Genomic DNA, 22,224 nt, shown 5'->3' on the forward strand with positions numbered 1-22,224 from the left:
GAATCTATTCCTCTTTATATTCTGCTGTGACACTCAGATTATTTTTCTCTTACCTGAAGAAGAGCTCTGGGTAGCTCAAAAACTTCTTTTTCACCAGCAGAAGTTGGTCTAATAAAAGATATTACCTCACCCACCTTGTCTTTCTAATATCCTGGAACTAACACTGCATTCAGCAGTGGTGAAATAGTTCCTTTAAATGTTTAATGCTGTTATCATTGGCCTTCAGAGTTAGCGCATCACAAAGGTGAATGAGACAGGTCATCCCTTTGATAAAGCTCTTGTTTTGGTGTCTATCTGCAGGCTCAGGCAGTATACATTTGGGAGGTTTACTTTGCAACTATAATGACTAACTATTTTTTTCTTAAACAAAACTTCAATTTCTTCAGGAATGCTAGGGCCATCAGATAATTGCTGCTCCAACATACCAACCCACCCTAGTTCAATCCACCCCCTGCACATAATGGCTGTGATGTTACAAGAAGAATGATGTTCCTTGACACTGTGACTTTCCTCTAATACCAACATAATTTGCCTTGTAGTTTAATCATAATGCGGCGCAGCTCGAGTACCACTGGTAGCAGTGGTCGGCAATCCATGATGCCTCTGAGAGTGCAGGATACCAACAAGATGGGTCTTCATACACCTCAGGCGTAAGTGTCACTGATCAAGCCATTTATAGTGGATTTTCACAAAGTTAACTATTAATCCCACTGGGTAAAGCATGTCTAAGTCTCTGCAGGGTCAGATCCATAAACAACAATTCATAAATTATGTTTGCATACAAATATGGTCAATGTATGATTCTTTGGGAGCTAAAACTTTATTTTCCTGGCTTTCATGTGATTAAAATTTCATATTTTAACTTTTTTTTGTTGCATTATCAAGTACAGAACATTTGGCAACATTGTTTTTATACAATTGACAGTCTCCAAAGAATATATTTAATTGGTCAGCAGCACCAAGAAGCTGTTAATTCTAGAATGCTTAGTCTAGCTTAGGGTGGATAAAAATTGGTGCTTTAAAAAAAACAACAGATTTTTAAAATTTTAAATACAGATTAATTTTTTAAAAATAAACCAATTTAAAATAGTCAACCTGTGCTAAGGCCTTAACTTAGTATAATCTATTACAATCATTTAAATTAAAAGTAAAAAATAATTCTAAGCAATATGTGTTTGTTGCCAATTTTTAAAGAATGTTCCACCAGTTCAGTGGTTTGTCACTGGGTAAGTACCCGGAACTAGTGCTTATTGAAGTAGCAGTTGCCTTTTCTGCAGGTGCACTGCAGAGAGAATATTTTCTTCATTTCAGTTTATTCAACTAGTTCAGCATTAAGAAACCAGATGTGCACTGAACCCAGAAAGCTTGTCTTCCTTTCCCAATCTAAAAATAAAAACGTTGTGTGAGAGGATATCTGTTAGTTCTAAAATCTTGCAGGACATAGTGACCAGAAACAATCAGTTCAATTCATTAACTACAGATAATACTTCCCTTTTTTAATAAGTCGGTTTTAAATGCAAATCATGTTAACATTTTTTGATAAATGTTTTTTTCTTGTGTATCCTGCATATTTAAAGTGGTTTTATTTAATAAAAAAGTGAGTATCGGTTTTGTGCATTTTAAACTGAATTTGAATTTCCACCCAAGTAGACCTTGACACACATTGCAAGTATAAAGTTAATCTAATAAATATGTCAAATTTAAGAATCTGAGTAAATGTATCTTAAGCTATATAATTGCTTGCTTAAATGTATATAGGCATTTTGTATCCTCCTGGTAAGAAAAAGAAGCAGCATATTTATTGTAAAGATTATATTTAGTTGTAAATCAGTATGTTTTAATGGTTACCAATCAATGAAAATCAGCCTTTCTTTAGGACAGTAATTAAAAAGTACTAATGCAAAACACAATTAAAATCGGTGACTTAAATCCATCTACCCTAGTCTAACTTGCCTTCTGTTATGAATATGTGCTGTAGTTTTCTTAAGTTAGCATAAAGGTGAAATTATTGTAATAGCAGTAACTTACACAAACTTTTTTTTTTTTTTTTTTTTTTTTTTTTTAAGGCAAGACAGAACAACCTTTGGGAAGCTGAGTATGAGTAAACCTGCATCTGGTACCTCAGAAAGAAAAGTCAGCTTCTTTGGTAAAAGGTATTGATGATAGGGCTCTGTGCGGTAAATTTAAAAAGTAATTCAACAGCTTTTTAAAGATTTCTGCAATTTGTTTTCCCTAGAAAGATTTCTATTGGGGAAGAAGGGATTTGGGGCACTTTGGAGGAGGAGCAGCTTCATAGCTCTATCTCTTTCCTCACAAGGGTTGAGCAGTACAGAGCTCATGTTCCTGTGCAGATCACTGACTTCCCCTCAGAAGCCACAGCAAAGGGAGAGGCAATGGGAAAAGTCTTTAGTGGGCTGTACTGCTCTGCTCCCACATGAATTTTTTTCTCAGTTAGACCAGAGTTGGGGATAATAAGCTAGAAGATGGGGACCACCAAAAACTTCAGTGATAGGATGAAGGTAAGGAAGGTGAGAATTTATTTTTGAAATCTAAGGATAAGGTTTATATCTGTTTATTTTGGCTATTAGTCCAATTAACTATTGTTATTCAACTAGTATTAAAACTAAGGCTTTGTCTACATGGAGACATTGACTAGCATAGATAATGCAAAATAACTCATTCTGCAATAACTATTTCAGAATAACTCCCTGTGTGGATACCCTGTTCCGGAATACAAATGACAAAGCAGAGTAATTATTCTTTAATAAAAGTGATTAAGTGAAGAAAAGTAAATAAGCTTAAGAACATTACAGTTATGGTCTACAGGTATCTAAACTTTTTTTTTCTAGAACTAGTGGTCCCGGAGGTTCACGTAACAGTCAGTATGGTGTGTTTGGTACAGAAAAGATCAAGGATCCCAGGCCACTTCATGACAAGGCATTCATCCAACAGTGTATCCGACAGCTCTGTGAGGTATTTTGCTATTTTCTTTAAATGTTTGGTTTAAATCATAAATAAGGTTAATCAAAATCTACCTTTTTCCTTTGCCTCAAACCTAGCTTTTGTCTAGAACCTACCTACACACACTAGTAATATGCATGTATCTTTTCTCAGTTTCTTGTAGAGAATGGCTATGCCCATAATGTCTCCATGAAATCACTCCAATCTCCATCTGTTAAGGACTTCTTAAAGATCTTCACTTTTATCTATGGCTTCCTGTGCCCTTACGAGCTTCCTGATTCTAAGTTTGAAGAGGAAATCCCCAGAATCTTTAAAGAGCTTGGGTATGCATCAGGAATTCATTCTTGTCAATTTCTTATTGTAAAAGGGCATGGTAAAACTTAAAATTGTATAGTATAAACTCCTTCCCCAGTATTGTTATTGGTCCTGTTTGTTTTGTTTAGGAGGTGGCTTGTTGGATGTAAAGGGTTTTTGGGGGTGCGTTTCACTCAAGCGGGACAATTAGCTATAGTAATAGTAATCTTAGGTGTTGCTTGGACATAGTAGTAGGTCCAACATTTTCAAAAAATTTTAAATGTTGGTAGTCTCCAAATTTCCAAGTTTATGGGGCAGTGTGAATTGCATTTTACTCATCCTGTGAGGTGCTTTGTGCTGATAGCGAGGTGATGATTACCATCATCTCATATTGATATCTTTAAGTCAAGCATACGCACTATGTCAAATATGCGAGGTTTTTGGTTTGTGTTATCTAGTAGAAATTTTGAAAAGGAGGGTGCTCTCCAGTGGCCTTACTTTGTGATACTGAAAAACTGACCGTTTTACTAGAGCCCAGGTAACCAGAATACAATCCTGGGTAACTGTCAAAACATGGTAACGATTCTTGGAATTAAAAGACTGTTTGAGAAACTAGTCTCCAGAACTGGAGGATGGATTTAAATAATTCATTTTTTTTAAAAAACTGAATCTGGGTGTTTAAAGAACATTTACATTTAAAACACTTTTGCACGCTTTACTAGCAAAACGTTTTTAGCTCATTGCCCTATAAATCTAAACTAATTTTGTGTAGCTACCATCCAAAATCAGAACAAAATGTGCACTTTTCCACACATTGAATTTCAGAAGATTTCCAAACTATGTCTGTAGTTAGCAATACAACATCCAGGTGTTATATATTTATGAACTTCCTCAGTAACTTGCATGTCAAATTTTGTCAGATTACAGATGTTTTATTTAGCTCCCAGCACTGTAAGTTCAACCTAGGATCTGAAAACTATGCTATTCCTGCTTAATATCACATGATCTTTAGTTCACAACCACTTTTGGAGGCCAGTCTTGCATTTAGAGAGCCCCAGAAGTGAGAATTTCATTTAGTGGGGACTTGGATGCTCTTCCTCTGTTTCTCTTGGCCAGTTGGTTAGGCGTGGATGGGCTTCAGACCTGCCTCCACCATCACAACATCCCCCAGTGAGGGAGAAGATTGGTCAGTACTTCACATGTTGGAATTCTTTTTTCCTTCCTCACCTCATCACCCTCACTTTCCCTTCCAGCCTCTCTGCCTCCTTTCCTAGCACCTATTTAAATAGTTCCCTCTCCTTCCATCTAGCATTACTGTGCACATCTCTCTCATCAAAATAGCCTAAGAAGGAGAAAGGGGAGAATCATTCCAAGTGGGGAGATGTCAGGTGGGGAGACAGAGCAGCAGAGGAGAGTCAAGACCAAGAGTTGCCCCCAGCACCAGACTAGAAAGAGGAAAATGGGAGGGAGGTGTCTTGCAATCTGGTGAGCAAATGGGAATTGTGGGAATAGTTTGAGGACATTCCTTCTGGCTCCAGCACTACCCTTGTCTATGCAACAAACCTCCACCTCCTCACTCCAAGAAGACATTAAACTCCTGTCATCACCAGCTGAAATATTCTGCTATTGGAACTTAGCTGGTTTTTATTTATTTATTTATTTATTTATTATGCATGATGTAAAGTAGAATCTACTTTGCTCTTCTGTAGCTGCTTCATAGAAGCACATCCTTTTTTTATTGGTAAGGTGAGCCTCAAGGTGTATGTAACAATGCCATTTTGTGTAGTCAGCGTATTTTTACCAGAACAAAACTTTTATTTGAGAAATGCTCTGATTCTTTTTCCTTATAGGTATCCCTTTGCATTGTCAAAAAGCTCTATGTACACAGTGGGGGCTCCACACACCTGGCCTCAGATTGTAGCGGCTTTGGTTTGGCTAATCGATTGTGTCAAGGTACTATCTGACTTCACTGAGCAGAATAACTTTGTTTTCATGTATGGAGTGTTGTTCTAGGCTAGAATGTTAGTAGAATGTTAGATGTCTTAATGAGTGACTTTTGAAATAGCCTAAACACTACAATAAGAAAGCAAAAAAATTGCCAGATGACATTTTTAGTTATGATGTAACTTAAGAGCTAGACTTTAGCCTTATTTTTATAATGGTATATCAGATGACTTTATTTTAATTTTATATTTACACCTCTTGTTAAGGTAACTTGTGATTAATACCTATACTAAAACAAGGTAGCTACATGGAAGTAAAAATTAAATATATGAACACTTTAAAAAATGTGGACTGAATTCAAAGGGGGTATGTAAGTTAGGGCTTGAAAAATCCACTTGCTTCTAAGGAATTTCCCTTTTGCTCCTGGTGACCTTGGCCATCTACTTCAGTTTATTAAATTTAAACGGTAAGGGTGGGATTTTCAATAGAAATGTAGGACACCTGTCCCACAATGGGATGTGTGTGTGTCTGTGTCTTGAGCACTCTTGAAAAGCCAATTTCCAGTATTTATGGCTGCAAAGATACATTTGGCTTACATTTGAAAGGTTAAATGATACAATTTTGTTATATGGAGTCTCCAGACAGTTCTTCTGCCTCTCTTGCGAGACTTAGCTTGGCAACATAACAGCAGAATTAAACTAACAAAACTTGTTATTTTCACCACTGCTGCTGTTCAGAAATTACCACCAAAAAAGGAGATACTGGTCCAGTGATGCTAATTCTGCATCCATGAACTTTTTCATAAAATTAATGTGATACTCTAATCCAGGAACTGGTAGAGGTCTTCACAGACTGCGTTCTTTGGAGTACTATTAACGTCATATGCCATTAATTCCCCTTCTAGTTGTATTCTGCCACGAGGGAAAACACACCCTTTGATGAAGGTCAGACCTGGGAAGGAGAAACAGAAGATGGAATTGTACATCATAAGGTACCATAACAATTTACCAGTGACTATAGTAACAGCTCATCTAGAACAGTGGTCCCCACAATTTTCAGGGTCATTGTCCGCCAGGGCCGGCATGGCTGTGGTTCCGGGGGAGCAACAGGAGTAAAGAGGGCTGATGCTGGAGGCAGGTCTGGGGCCAGGAACAGGACCGAGGCTGGGGGCAGGGGTGAGGGCCGGGTGCAAAGGCGCAACTGGGCTGCGGTCGAGGGCTGAGGCTTGGGATGGGGCTGGAAGCCGGGGTCCCAGCTGGAGGCAGGGCCAGAGCAGAGCTGGAGTGGAGCTGGACGGGGTGGTGCTCCCTCTCTGCCCTCTGTGGGGGCTGGCCCCGGCGCCACTGCGCCCCCTTGAATGTTTTTCCGCACCCTGCCCTTAAGGGGGCGAGCCTCCGTGTATAACTCATTAAAATTTTAAGCTACTTTAATTTGGCTTTGACCAAACTTTGACCAGTTTTCTTGGTCAGTCTTACATCTTTAATGCTATTTTCACAAAATCATGACTACAATGTAAATTAGCTTAAATAAAGTAACAGTTTGTACTAGTGTCTCCTTTTTTTTTATTGTCGGGATTATTGGCTGGACTGTTTACCTCAACCCAAATTATTTTTTAAAATAAGATAAATTTCTTAGCAAAGGCACTCATCCTCCTTTTGTCTGGGCACTGGTAAATTACGGCTAAAACTACTTCCCTGAATGTGTGTCAACACCGGATTAATAGTCTCAAGTGTTCTACTTCAGGATGGAAACTGTTTATTAAATTAAAATAGGAATCCTTTGGTTTTTATGATTCTATCACACACTGCTTCTGCTCCTCAGGAGGAGTAGGGAGGAGAGAAGAGGGGGGTGTCATCCTGCTTTTCATTTTCCTCTCTTGGCATGGTCTAAAAGATTTCCTCTGTTTGGAAGTTGATTCTTTTCTTATTAAATTGCAATACTGTCCTGAACAGTAACTCCATTTTAAAAAGGTAGGATTTCTTTCTTATGGGGGTGACGCTTCACAGGGTTGTGTGACACCTCACCACCATCTGCCCTTAGCATGAAGTAGTCTTGTCTGTGCCTTATGTAGATCAATTCCCTGACTCCATCATTCTCTGGCAACACAAGCACTGCCTTCCAGGCCTCCCTACGCCTCAGTTTCTTTGCATAGGTTAGCAATAGGCACATGCCAACCCCCAAGTCTTCCAAGCATTCCACTGAACACTCACAGAACTCTGAGATTCACTGCTCCCAAGGGAATAGTACACACCATTTTACTAGTTTTAATTCAGGATTACCTGCCTTCCCACTTAACCCACAGCACTCAGATATATGTATAGTAAAAACAAGAATAAGTTTGTTCTCTGATAATAAAGATTCAAATGGTAGTAAGAATATTGGAAATATGGTTACACACAAAACAAAATCATAACAGGCTTTCTAGACCTAAACCTAACTCACAAGACAGTCTCTTTCTGCTATGGGGGAGCTTACCACAAGTCCTTTTAAGAATTTTCAGCCAGGATGGCTGAGATCTCCCTTTTATAAAATCAAGCTCACTGGCACCTTGATTTCACAGATTAAAAGATGCCAAAGTATGTCTCTACACCCCCAAATATACCAGACCAAACCTTTGATTTTTTCACCTGAAAACAGGGTTCTCCATCCACCCTGCTTCTCCATTGCCCTCTTCCCCCCACACCTCTCCATCACCATTAGGGTTACCAACCCTTCAGGATTGTCTTGGAGTCTTCAGGAATTAAAGATTAATCTTTAATTAAAGATTGTCATGTGATGAAACCTCCCAGAATACATCCAACCAGAATTGGCAACCCTAATCCCCGTTTATCCCTTCCTGTTAATTCTCTTCTAAAGTCTCCACAAGTTCTTCATTAGCATTTGAATCAGTATGCTAATAGCTCCATTAATTTAATATCTCACAATAGAAGTCTATCTCATCTCCTAGAACTGGAAGGGACCTTGAAAGGTCATCGAGTCCAGCCCCCTGCCTTCACTAGCAGGACCAAGTACTGATTTTGCCCCAGATCCCTAAGTGGCCCCCTCAAGGATTGAACTGACAACCCTGGGTTTAGCAGGCCAATGCTCAATGCCCAGGGGGAGGGATAGCTCAGTGGTTGCAGATGACACTAAACTGGGAGGATTGGTAGATACGCTGGAGGGTAGGGATAGGATACAGAGGGACCTAGACAAATTAGAGGATTGGGCCAAAAGAAACCTGATGAGGTTCAACAAGGACAAGTGCAGAGTCCTGCACTTAGGACGGAAGAATCCCATGCACTGTTACAGACTAGGGACTGAATGGCTAGGAAGCAGTTCTGCAGAAAAGGACCTAGGGGTTACAGTGGACGAGAAGCTGGATAGGAGTCAAGAGTGTGCCCTTGTTGCCAAGAAGGCTAACGGCATTTTGGGCTGTATAAGTAGGGGCATTGCCAGCAGATCGAGGGACGTGATCATTCCCCTCTATTCGACATTGGTGAGGTCTCATCTGGAGTACTGTGTCCAGTTTTGGGCCCCACACTACAAGAAGGATGTGGAAAAATTGGAAAGAGTCCAGCGGAGGGCAACAAAAATGATTAGGGGGCTGGAGCACATGACTTATGAGGAGAGGCTGAGGGAACTGGGATTGTTTAGTCTGCAGAAGAGAAGAATGAGGGGGGATTTGATAGCTGCTTTCAACTACCTGAAAGGGGGTTCCAAAGAGGATGGATCTAGACTGTTCTCAGTGGTACCTGATGACAGAACAAGGAGTAATGGTCTCAAGTTGCAGTGGGGGAGGTTTAGGGTGGATATTAGGAAAAACTTTTTCACTAGGAGGGTGGTGAAGCACTGGAATGGGTTACCTAGGGAGGTGGTGGAATCTCCTTCCTTAGAGGTTTTTAAGGTCAGGCTTGACAAAGCCCTGGCTGGGATGATTTAGTTGGGAATTGGTCCTGCTTTGAGCAGGGGGTTGGACTAGATGGCCTCCTGAGGTCCCTTCCAACCCTGATATTCTATGATATTGGATACTGAATGGTCCACCAGGGAGATAAATGTCTCCCATCTTCTGTCTGGAGAAGTTTGTCTCCAGATACTCTATCCTTGAGTGTTCTGCCTTTAACTACCAGGCCTAGAGAACATACTTTTCAGCATATATTCATAATTCCTCACATATTTCCTGTACGTACATCTGTCAATGATTATGATGACCAGTGTGACTGGCTTTCATTAGAGACCTTACATGACATTCTTTTGGTGAACCCAGAGGATCCCTTTACCCTGGGGCCTCTGCCAGTTGGCATCAAGAGGTCCTTTAGTCACAAATGCTTCCAGTTCAGATCTTCATTTTTACTTTTAAACTGGGTAAAACTTTTTTCTAACTGCTAGCCCTGCAACCTAACCCTAGATCTAAAAGCCAAGCTTCATTCTTTCCTCCTCTTATCATCGGTAATAAAAGTTCTGCCCTGAGTTAAAGCTATGCAGTACTTTTCAGTGGAGCTGCATAGTTTGACAGAAGGCATAATTGGACCTATAGAATTGTTATTAGCAGTGATGTACAAGCAAGAAAGAACCTTGGATGAATTTTCGATCCTGGGGTGAGGTTGCAGGGCTGGCAGTTGCAATGGAAAAAACTGTTTTAAAAAAAAAAAACCTCTGTAAACTGAGCAAATATGAGCTGGAGTTAACATACAAACAAAAGACACACAATACCACTTTCAGTTGCTCTTGAGAGAACTGCAGTGTAAAATTGCTAACAAATTACAATCTTTGGGGATTCCTGGATTATATGGACACCTTCCCCAACAATATAGGCTACATCCTCTGTCAGGGGACTATATCAGATCATCCCTCATACATCTTATTTTTAAAACAAACAAAACCACCAAAAAATAGACTTTTTTTACAGCACTTACTTCTGGAAATACCATTTCATCTTCCTCCCTTCTCCTTTGCATCTAAATTCAATTGAATACACAATCTATTCTTTCTGTCTTTAATTCACTCTTATATGGGTTTTCTCTTCATGCTTTGTTCTCCATGCTCACTTCTTGTTTTTTCCAATATTTCTTGAGCATCTTGGTTGATGACTATTACTCCTGCTCCTCTCCCTCTTCAGCTCAAACTGAACTCATCCTTTTGCCTCTAATTTTTCCTCTTCCCCATTATGTACCATTGAATCCTCATCCATTCTGCCTCGATTACTGTACACCTTGCTGTACATCTTTGCTCTCCTCCAAGCCATGCAGAATGCTGCTTCAAAAAAATTTCCCCTCATGCCTCTTATGTACCATATAAGTCCCCTATTTAAATCCTTTCATTTGCTATATGAAAGTCAAGTGTTTGGACCTTGCCGTCAGATGTTTAAACTCTGCTACGGCTTACATCACGTACTTTTCATCCTGTTCTTGTTTTCACTTCATTGCCTCTCACCATTCTCTTTGTATTCTTCTGCATTCTCATCTTTGTACCTTCTTTTTTATACTTAGAATAGTCTCTTTCCTATGCACCATATAGTTATGCTATCTTCATTCAAACTATTTGTTTTAATCCTGTTAGGTTATTTTTAAACAGTTCTAAGAGTTAATGGTCATCTGATCAGTTGGTGTATAGTAAGTCCGAACTGTATTTTGTTTTTTAATTTAGAATGTAAATCCCTTGCCCAGGGCCCTGTCTGTCTGTATTGTAAAGAGTTGAGCACATGGACATTGCTTAATAAATAAACTGATAACAGATCTTTTTGGTTAAGATATTCAGTTTAATTCCATTTGCTGAGTGGAACTGGATATCCAGCTGCTTAGAAGCTTTTGGCTTTCCTTTATGCAAGATTTTTAAATTCTTTTCAGCTTTTTATGGACTACACTATAAAGTGCTATGAGCACTTCATGAAGGGTGGAGACACTTATGAGGAGTTTGATGCAGAAGTGCAGTCAAAGCTAAGTAAGTTTTTTTGAGGTGGGGTGGAAGGGGGGCGGTTAGTCTATATTTGGCCATAAATTGTTTCAATTAAAAGTGAAATTCTTCTCTGAAAAGTGCCTAGTTGTAACTAAAAGGTTGATTCCATGTTTCTCTCTTGCTTGCAAATTTGATATGAAAATAAAAGGATGGATTTCCCCCTCCTCCTCCACCCAAACTGCCAACCATGCAAATTCAGCCTGGGCTCTGAGAGTCAAATGAGGTTGTCTTCATCTTATGTATCATCCCCAGTAATGCAGGCTGGTCACCCTATGCCCTCAGCGATACCTATGCAATCCTATGTTATCAGTGGTATTGTATGGGTGTAACTTATTGGAATGCATTATGCAATGCTGTTGATGCACAGATGAAATAGCATTTGCTGCTCATTCTTACCTCTGGCTCAGCAGGGCTGACAAATAAAAGGCAATACAAATTTCCTTTTCTCACTAAAAGGTGCAGATGTGACTGAATACATACAGGCAGCAGATCAGATGAGTAAGAAGGTTCCACTTCTGCAGTCTCCATTCGGGGCCTATATGGTTCCACACTGTATTGCAGAGCTTCTCAAACTGACCTGTGGAGTACTTGCTGATGGTCTGTAGAGTGTTGGCAAGTTATACGGTGCAGCTCCTTGTTTTCCCCTGCTTCTACAGGCATCCAACACAGAGCCTGTCGAAACAGCTGAAAACAAGGAGAGAGCTTCACTCAGTCCCCCAGTGGCTGTTGCTTACATAGGAGCCACTCTCAGACTAAAGGCACCAATAGGACTGGAGTTGCCTGCTAATGGAGCCATTAGTAGGAGAGGAGACATGAGTTATCAGTGAGAGAGGAAAGTTCAAAAGGAAAGAGAACCAGGCAGCTGTCCAGCATGTGCAGGGTGCAAGGGAAGAGACAAATCAAATTGTTGGGAGGCACATGGGAGGAAAGAAGAGCATCATTATTAGAGGAGCAGAGTGAGAAAGTGACCATTTCCCTTCCCCTCCCCCCCCCCCATTTATCACAGTTTTTACATAAGTAACATATTGCACAGTCACAAATGGGGCTACACTTGAGAAGTTGTGAGGGATTTGGTTCATGAGGTGAACATTGAGAATTAAATGAAAACGATAACCTTTTGAAAAGTGTGTCTATTCAAAAAATGGGTGTCTGGTGTGCTGTAATAAAAGCAACTGCCATGGCATTATGCAGTATGGATGTTGATGTTTTAGGACAGCAGTCTAACTTCTTTGTTTCCTTTCAGAGGATTTGTTTAATGTAGATGAATTCCAGGTGGAGGCTCTAGCAGCAGAAAACAAAAGGTTGCATGAAGAGATTGCAAGACTAGAGAAAGAAAGGGAAACTGAGCCGGTTAGTAAATATGCCCATATAAGTGAAGGGGAGCTGTTTTTTAACATGCTTTATATTGATGTTCCGGGTCCTCTCGCACATTCCTTGGAAATAATATTTCCATAACAAGGCATTGATACCACAACAGTAAGACAGGCAAACTGATGTGGCTATTTCATGCTAGAATAAAAATGTAAATATTCCTTCAGATGTTCCAAGCGACTCACACTGACCCTAGATATCATTTGCTCTATATCAATGCAATATAAAATGTTTTATTGGGAAGGCTTGAGTCACAGTTGGGTATGTAGATACTTTCAAATAATGGAAGACTTTGCAATGTTCACAGTTTAGCCAATGTAATTCTAAGCACTGTTTATCCAACAGGATTTCTCTCCAAGGACTTAATATCCAGGAGGGAGGGCGGGGGGGAAGAGTATGGGACAAGTGGCAGCAACTTATCAAAATGTTTGTTTTGTAAGAAAGCATTACGTATTTGAAAAGTCAGTTCAAGTATTTTAAATATATATTTACTGAAATATAAATTGGCTCAGTAGCTAGGTAACTGGCAAACTGAGACTACTTTTCCTGTGCAAAATGTGCTTGTTTTACTGTTGTCCCCTCTCCCCTGTTTCCACCATCTGTTGTGTCTTGTCATAACCCTAAACTGCAAGTTCTCTGAGGTGGAACTAGTTATTGCTTGTTGTTCAGTGCCTAGCACAACTGGACCTTTATCCTTGATACAGGCTTCTAAGTGGTATTGTGATACAAACAAAAGTGTCAGAGGCTTTTGGATTGAAATGTTTGAGATTAATAAAGCTGTTGGGAATGCCTAAGGCTTTAGCCGCTAAAAAGAGGGAGGGAGTATAAAGGAAAACTTCATCAGCCTAACAAAGCTGCCTGTAATCACAGCACAGTCCTGCATAGAAAGTAAAAATGATTTTATTTCAACAAATTCTCTAAGTGAGAGGTTGGTGTTTTTTTTCCCCCCTTCTCCTCCCCACAAAAGGATCGTTTAGTGTCATTGAAAAAACTGAAATCTTCTTTGCAAGCAGATGTTCAGAAATATCAGGCTTACATGGCTAATCTGGAGTCTCATGCAGCCATCCTTGACCAGAAAGTGAAAGGAATTAATGGGCAACTTGAAACAGCAGGTGAGGAAGAAGCACTGTTCACAAATGGTTGACCATGCTAAAAACAACTTGGTTCAGCTGTAAGTGTGTGAAATATTTATTGTGCATATCATGATCCTACAGAGAAACTTTCCTAACAAAACAGATTTTTATTTGATTTGTAGCCACTCTATAGGCTCTGAGAAGAGTGGGGTGAGGAAATGGCAAGTGAGTGATTACTTCCTAGACCAACGTACACATCACTTTAAAAAATGCATAGGCTGATAATTAAGAACCTATTAGTTGATCCTGATTTTTTATTTATATATTTTAACATCTAGAACACAGGTTCTCAAACTGGGGGTCATGAAGTTATTACGTGTTTTTAATTTATAAGGGGGGCTGCACTCAGAGGCTTGTTGTGTGAAAGGGGACGCCAAAACAAAAAGCTTGAGAACACTGGTCTAGAACTAGGTTTACTCCAAAACTGAGTGACAGCATCCCTATCTTGTTTGTAAAGCATTTTGGGATTCTTTTTATACAAAAATAATCTATCTAAATGTAAGATTCTATTATTAATTTTAGTGTATACTTACTGATTTCCTTTCAATATTAATATTTAATTGGCAAAACATCTGATTCTAACTTGTTTTAACTAAAAATTGCCAAAACTTCTGAAACAATCACCTTTGCTTTTGCTAAAAGTTAAAGTATAGCTGATTTGAGTCACATTAGAGATGTTAGCTCCAGGGCTCAGAAATATATGTCAGGTATTAAATTAGGAAACTTTTAAGAAAGCAAAGTATGAACTAATATGGAGTAGTTATAATGCTTACATGAGGCTGCCATTAACTAGTCTGAGTTTCTAATAGATCTAAAAAAACATTTTGTAAATTCAGAAATGGAAGTTGAAGCGATGAAGCAGGAGAATGCACGCCTCCAGCACATCTTTGATAACCAGAAGTACTCAGTTGCAGACATTGAGAGAATAAATCATGAAAGGGATGAACTGCAGCAAACAATCAACAAGCTGACCAAGGAACTGGAGGCAGAAGAGCACCAATTATGGAATGAAGAGATGAAATATGCTAGAGGGAAAGAGGCGGTATGTGAAAGTACTACTATCTGTGAGAGGCAATTGTCAGTTTGCATCCTTAAAACTTAATTCAAGATGAGTCAAAAACTGAAATTTAAGACACTACTGCCAATTAGTTTCCTAAATTAATTCAACAATAGCAGTAATGTGTCTTATCATTTTTAATCTGTTAAAAGGGTCTGTATTTATTCTTATCTTGAACAAACACTTTTTTCTTGCCCACCTCTCCTTTCAAGTGGAGTGGAAATGTCTTTGTGATGCACAATGATTTTTGCATCATCGACGGGATAGCAGGTTTTGGCTGTCTAAATCACTTTCTTGGAATGAAATATCCCTAATGTAATTTATGCCATTTTAGCACTTTAATTTGCATTAATATTTCTCTGAGCTCTTAGGACCAAACTCGTCCCTCAATTCCACTGAATTCAGCCCTGCTAAAAGGATGAGTTTGGCCCTTAGTATTCTAATTTAAAATGGCAGTTTTTTAAAGTTGCTACTTGTTGGACAAAGCACACCAAAAAAAATAATTCTGATCAAACACTGTATAACTTTACATATCACTTGTAAAATTCAAAGCTAATGCGAAATAAAAACAAAATAGATGTTGCACTACTGCTAAGTAACACCTTGGGATCAGGAAACAGGCCAATTTTGAAACTCTTTAGGTATGAAATCATTAAAATAACTTGCTAGGCCATTCAATTGTGTATGTGTAGTGTCCATAACTCTTGCTCCCTACACCAGTGTCCATAACTCTTGCTCCCTACGCTAGAAGCATTGCAGTTATGACAGATGTTTGCCTTTTTTTGGAGCCTTACAAACTACTCATAAGTATCCGTCTCCTAGCTTTGAGAGTAGTTATACTTCATGAGGAGAAAATACAATAAGTCAAATAAGGAAACTGTTCAATTTCACCTGTATACGTTATGAAATTTCTGAGAGCCAATCTACAAGACTCACAGTGGTTAAACCAAAAACGCTAACTGGTAAGTTGACAATACCTAGAACTCTTGCATTTCCAAGAAGTGTGTGCGCTTATGGAGCAATTGGACAGTCTTTTACTCATAGCAAGAACAAAGAGCTTGCTGCAAGGCTTTGGAGTTGGATGCATGCTTGGAATATCTGTTAATTTTTGGCTTTCCACCCTCCTATTTCCCCCTCCCCGCCCCCCCCGAACAGATTGAAACACAACTGGCAGAGTATCACAAGCTGGCTCGAAAGCTGAAACTAATCCCGATAAGTGCAGAGAATTCCAAAGGCCATGACTTTGAGATTAAGTTTAATCCTGAAGCAGGACCAAACTGTCTAGTCAAATACAGAACTCATATTAATGTAAGTGGACACCATTGTGTTTAAAAGACTGGTAATTTTATTGCTGCTTCACTCCTACGAACAGAGTTAGTACTTCATTTATAAGCAACTTTGTTAGGAAGTTTTAAATTACCCTTTATGTAACGTCAGTACAGTGCTTTGAGATGTACTGACAGGAATGGCAAAAGGAAATAGTCTAAGTGGGGGGAAAAATATATATATATATATATATATATATATATATATATATATATATATATATATATAGGGCAGTGGGAATGGTAAGTCATTTTGGGAGGGGGGGAACAGACATCACTTTCAGGGGGCTTTTTGTCACACACACCACCCCCAAGTCATCTTTTTTGCTTATAAAGTGGCTTGGTTGAAAGCTTGAGTCTTGTTGAAGAGATTCCAGATTCCCATCCTTTGAGGTTTTAAGTTGTGGTGGGGCTTTTCTCTGAGCAATAATGGCTTTGTTCAATTCTAAATTATTGTAATTCTGGAGGTTTCTGGGAAATTTCCTTATTTCAACACGCACCCCTTCTTAAATGGCTATTTCTTTTGTATGTGCATTACAGGCTCCCCTTATGGAGCTCATAAATAGGACCGAAGAAGAAATTAGAAAAGCTACCCACAAGAAAATGGGTTTAGAGGATACGTTTGATCAGGTGAGCTACACATGCTTATGGTGTCTCGATATTCAGCTTTGCTAGACCATCTATTACCAACACTTGACCACTTATATATTATAAAAACATTTTATTATTTAGTTTTTTTTTATTCTGGTTGTGCCCAAAGGCCTTTGTCAGGGTCAGCCCACACCCCCCATTGTACTAGGCACAGTACGAAACAAAGGTACATATGGTCCCTGCCTCAAGACGCAAAAGTGATTAACAGAAGAGGAAGTTGGGTGGTCAAGGGTAACAAAAATAAGATGCAGTTACATAAGTTTGAGGGCTCCAAATATTGGAAAGCTTTTTCTTTTTAGACGAACAAATAAGTAAAATGAGCTTTCTCAGACTGCTGCCCAACCTAGCCATCACTAATTGGCTGATATCTTGTAGGTTTCAGAGTAAAATTGGGCCTAGCAGGTATCTGAAGATGGATTAGTTTGGGGAAGGTGTTCCGTGTAGGGGTTGTTTTATTAATATTATAGCCAATTGATTTTGACTATATTTGCAGTTGGATATTAAAAATGCTCAAGAGACCAAATAACCAAGCTCAGCCAATTTGTCTAGACAAAACTGTGTGCTACAATAAAAAAGGAAGACATGCATACACCTCCTCTGAGAACAACTTTTTTTTTTCCCTCTCAGCATGATTATCACACAATAGGTGTGCTTCAAAGATACACCCCCAAGACCACTTACATTTATATCATGGCTGTTTACCAGTTAAAAAGTACTTTATACATCACCTAAGATCCAACCCACCAGTTCCTTAACTTGTTATCCTATACCTTTCCTTATCTTTGTTTTGGATACTATATTCCAAGCCAGTTGCATGTGAAGGTACTTCTACTGGGACCTAGAACAAATGTATCTTGCCTTTGACGGGCTTCCTATTTTCTAACACCAAAGCTGAACTCAGCTTTGCAAAGTGTTATGGGATACTTGACATGGGTGAACAGAATTGTGGGAATAGTATAATACATTCAGTTAATATAACTTCCCAACACATATATATAATGTATATGAATACTGAAGGCATAATATCCATTAATGTGGTGTATACTACATATAATATATATGTATTAGCTAACAGGAGCAGCATTTAAAAAAAAAAGTGCAGACATGTCTGGAGGAGGAGCCAACAAATGAGCATTCAAAGCTGTACCACATCAGATAGAAGAATTGTTCTTGAAATTTCTGATGAAATAACATACTGCTAAGTTTGCTGCCACTTTAAGAAACACTTTTAATAGGACACCTATTACAAAATCCTCTTGTTCAGGAACTGTTTTGTACACAGAAAATATGGCTTGTCAAAGTTTATATTAGTTTTCTAATAATTATTCATAGTAAGAATATTAAGACCTGGTTTTGTAGTTGTCTTAAATTGTGCCCATTGAAAAACTCAATTTAAAGATCATCCATTTAAACAGTGACCTGTATAATTAAAGGTCCTTAATGTTCTTGGACTTCACTTGGATAATCCATGTGGGTATTCAGCAAATTATTCTCATCTCTGCTTTGCTGCAGAAGAGTTCCAACTCATTCCAGTCAGTGAAGATGGCTCTAGTGGCTGTGAAAACATGAAGAGAACTAACCTTTCTTATATTTTCTCTTTTTAAACACATGAAAGTTGCTCATCTTCTACACTGAGAGGGGAAAGTATATAAGTATCAAGTTTGTACCTGTTCTCAGAGTCAGTAGCTGGATAAAAGAGTCAATTAGGCAGTTGTTTCAGCAAACAGGAAGCTACACTACAACATTTAAGTTGTCTGCCTCCTGCAATTGACTGTGGTTCTGATTTGATGCCATCATCAGAGCAACCCACAAATCTGTCTTCAGTCAGGGAATGAAGTGCATTCTAGAAAAAGAAAACGATAAATTCACTTGTTTGACTCGAAAGGGAACGTCACTGATTTGGAAATTGTAGTTGGAGAATACTGAAGAGGAAGAATTGGTATCACAACACTTTGTTTCTACAACTTGGAAAATTTAGAGATTGAAATACAAACACAGTGTACTTAGGTATTTTAAATCTTAAAGATGTGAATTAGAAGACTAAGTTCCAGCGTCTCCTAAGTGTGATAGGAGAACATATTAGCAAGAAGTCCACCATTTCCAACACAAGCCCCTTGAAACTGAAACAAGTAAGCTTTTATTTAGCATTGTGGTGTATTGAAAGTTAGTGGCTTATTTTCACCTCTTCCCCCAACCTCCATCCTCACTTAATCAGAGGTAATACTGGTGGCAAAGGGTATAATTCTCTCTGTATACATAGTTTGTTTCACTAACAATTATTCCTTACACTGGTACATAATAGGAGTTGATCTAAGTATTCATCTTTGGGAGTTGAAATAAGAGTCATGGGAGGATGTGGCTTCTATGTATATATTTTCTGTGAAGGTGGAAAGTACTCAAAATTGCAGGTTGGATTACTTTTTTAACCAACTGTGTACTTTCAGGTGAACACAATGGTATTAGAAAAGAAAAGCAGTGTTAAAATGCTTAAGGAAGAGGCCCAAAAGCTGGATGACCTGTACCACCAGAAGCTTAAGGTAGGCACTATTTATAAAGTGAGACAAATTAAATGAAGGATTTGGATAGTAAGAATCTAAAGTTGTGTTCTGACTGGCCATTTGAGTCTTATTGGTGCTGTCACAGCCATAAACAAACTCATACATAATTGAGAATTCAGTGCTGGAGAAAGTCTTGATCTAACATCCAGTAGAACATGTTTGGTAACAAAAAAGAACCCTGCTGTTGACTGAGTGGTGCCCTTAACATTCCCATTGCAGCTTTGGCACCTGTCGCCTTGCATAGCAACCTCTTCTCTTATGTTTGTTCTTTCCCTGTGAACTATATTTTTGAGAAACGATGCACAGGAAAAAATGCTACTTCAAAATAAGCTAGTGTTAATGTTAGAGGTGTAGGTTTGAAAGAGGTAGTAGAGCTGTAAACCACAAAAAGGGTCTGCATTACTTGGCTGCTGATGCATTAATTAGGAGTTGAAGGCAGTTGATCATCACACTCTTGCCTCACAACACATCTAAACTCAGCTATTGATACTTTAATAGCACAGTAAGTCAACAAAATATCTAACAGCTGTGATATTGGTAATAATACTTATTCATATAACTTTCAAAACACTATACAAACATTAGAAAGACTATCAACAATTTTTGAGCAGAAGTATGACTTATCTGCTATTATGAGTAACATTTAAGTTTACTAAAACTGAAAACTTAGGAGTGGGGGAATTCTTTTTGTTGGTTTTGTGTGTTTGATAGCACTATGTGTATTGCCAACTTCACTCTTTCCCTGCATATAGTCAGTCTTTCGTCTGCTTTGTTTGAGCCTTTCACAGAGGAACAGGGGAAAGAGAAACTTTTTTTTTTTTTAAGGGAATATTCTTGTAAAATCACAAAAATTTGCAGGAGTAATCAGGATCCAGGAGTACTCCCACTGTGAGAAAGGTGAATAGTACTGCCTATCTTAGTCCTTCAAATAACTTGGGGGAGGGCGGGTTTTAGACTTGGAGGTTGAAGCAACCCAAGCCTTGAAGGGCGAAGTGTGGGTTGTACTCCAGAGCAGTACAAAGGGACCCCCTTGAACTCTTTCTCATTTGGTTTCCAAATAAGCTGTAGCACGGCGTTATAAGTGTGTTGATTTACTAATTCTAATATGAGTATTGGTAGTAAATTGAGAGAGAACAATTTATCTCTTAAAAATAGAAATACTAATTTATGTTGTTACCATTACAGGAAGCAGAAGAGGAAGAGAGAAAATGTGCAACTGAGTTGGAATTATTGGAGAAGCATAAACACTTACTTGAGAGTGGAATCAATGAAGGCCTCAGTGAAGCTATGAACGAGTTGCATGATGTTCAGCGGCAGTAAGTCCAACAACAGCCAGGGATTGGTTTTTGAGATATATTGCACAGGTCATTCTATGTTAAGTGTTAACATGTCTAGCGTTATATGATGATATTTTTATATTTCCTCGAGTGAGTAGGTACCCATTTCAGTTATTTTTCATCAGGCTCAATATCATTACCTTCCTTCTGCAAGCTTAGAGCTATAAAATATTTTTCCTCCACAGTAAATGTGCTTTGCCAGGATATTTAACCAGTCTGCCCAATAGTTGTGTTCAGTTGTCTTCCAGTATATCTTCATATCATGTATTTGGTTATAGTGAAAGTGGAAATCCATCAGAGTTCAGTAAAGACATACCTGAGTGCAGTAATTCATCCAGAAGAATCCAGGAAAGCTGTATTTTGATCCTGATAGATAGGCTTTTCTCAGTTGCTCTTATTTTCCTTGTGATCCTTTACTTTTTACTGACCTGTATAAAAATGATCCTTGTTTTTCAAAGTTAAGTTTAAGAAAACAAGTCTGATCTGATTCAAATAAATTATCCCATGAAAAGTTGTATTAATCTGATGATCCATCAGCCAGAGTAAAGTGATTCTGTTTCCACTGTGTCAACTTGTATAATTAAGGAAAGGTTTTTTTATTCTTTAGATACCAGGTTGTTATGCAGATGACAACGGAAGAGAGTAGGAAAGTAGGTGATAATTTGAATCGTCTCTTGGAAGTGATTGCTACTCATGTAGTATCAGTAGAGGTAAGTCAAACTTGTTGCTGTCTACAATGAAATCCTTCTGGACGTGGGACTTTCAGAAGGATAACTGTGCATCTGTATTAAAGAGTTTGCTCCTTTGAATAAAATACCAATCATAGCATCTATAGTCCTGCTAAAAAGAGCTTGGAGCTTCTGATAATAAAGTTGATGGGTTTAATCCTTTGTTCAGTAAAAGTCAGGAATGGTAGCTGATACTTAGTAGTCCTTCCTTGTCAGTTTTAATCTTCCTCCCTCCCTCTTCTGTGTCTCCCTAAGAATAGGATGTCTTAAAATATTTCACATCTATAAATTGAGATTACTCAAAACACATGCAGCTGCAAATCCTAAATATTGAGGGATAGCTCAGTGGTTTGAGCATTGGCCTGCTAAATCCAGGGTTGTGAGTTCAATCCTTGAGTGGGCCATTTAGGGATCTGGGGCAAAAATCTGTCTGGGGATTGGTCCTGCTTTGAGCAGCGGGTTGGACTAGGTGACCTCCTGAGGTCCCTTCCAACCCTGATATTCTAAGAAGCCATCGTTCAACATTGTTATAGAAAGCAATAGTTTAACTAGTTTGCTGTAACTCTCTTTTAGAAATACCTGGGTGAGCAGAATGCAAAGGTTGATAGAGACTTTGAAGAATTCATGTCAGAAGATTTATTGGTAAACTTAAGAGAGATCCTAGACAACTATAAAAAGAAGGCTGATGCAGTGTAATTCTCAAAAAGGTTGAAGAAGATAAAAATTTTGGATTTGCAGAGCTCTAGAGGTATCCGTCCTTCAATGTAGGCATCACCTGTCATAGATTTCCTTGTTAGCTGAATTGCTGTTATGATTCATAGACTCTTTTACAAATGTACATAGCTTCCTTTTAGTTTTTAGTATGTGCATCATTATATTAAAAAAAAATTAAGAGGTTAATCAAATTATTTGCAAATAAAGTAATGAATTTGTT

General features: G+C 38.5%; 1 protein-coding gene across 1 annotated transcript; it reads left to right on the forward strand.

Annotated features, from left to right (window-relative positions):
* Nucleotides 1-539: 539 nt before the first annotated feature.
* NDC80 (NDC80 kinetochore complex component) lies at nt 540-21,986 on the forward strand. The gene is made up of 16 exons (XM_065397872.1): nt 540-650; nt 2,067-2,153; nt 2,850-2,973; nt 3,115-3,284; nt 5,106-5,208; nt 6,104-6,190; nt 11,022-11,115; nt 12,374-12,480; nt 13,469-13,613; nt 14,471-14,676; nt 15,847-15,999; nt 16,557-16,646; nt 19,112-19,204; nt 20,411-20,541; nt 21,170-21,272; nt 21,864-21,986. The coding sequence occupies exons 1-16, from the start codon at nt 550-552 to the stop codon at nt 21,984-21,986; spliced, it is 1,917 nt and encodes a 638-aa protein (XP_065253944.1). The 5' UTR covers nt 540-549.
* The last annotated feature ends 238 nt before the right edge of the window (nt 21,987-22,224 follow it).

Source organism: Emys orbicularis, chromosome 2 (genome assembly GCF_028017835.1).
Source record: "Emys orbicularis isolate rEmyOrb1 chromosome 2, rEmyOrb1.hap1, whole genome shotgun sequence".
Taxonomy (NCBI): domain Eukaryota; kingdom Metazoa; phylum Chordata; order Testudines; family Emydidae; genus Emys; species Emys orbicularis.

What these genes read in the sequence shown, in the direction of transcription:
- NDC80 (XM_065397872.1), top strand. Translation starts at nt 550, where the DNA reads ATGCGGCGCAGCTCGAGTACCACTGGTAGCAGTGGTCGGCAATCCATG. An exon ending in GGCTAATCGATTGTGTCAAG is followed by an intron (nt 5,209 to 6,103) that starts GTACTATCTGAC and finishes TTCCCCTTCTAG; the next exon opens with TTGTATTCTGCCACGAGGGA. An exon ending in CTCATGTAGTATCAGTAGAG is followed by an intron (nt 21,273 to 21,863) that starts GTAAGTCAAACT and finishes ACTCTCTTTTAG; the next exon opens with AAATACCTGGGTGAGCAGAA.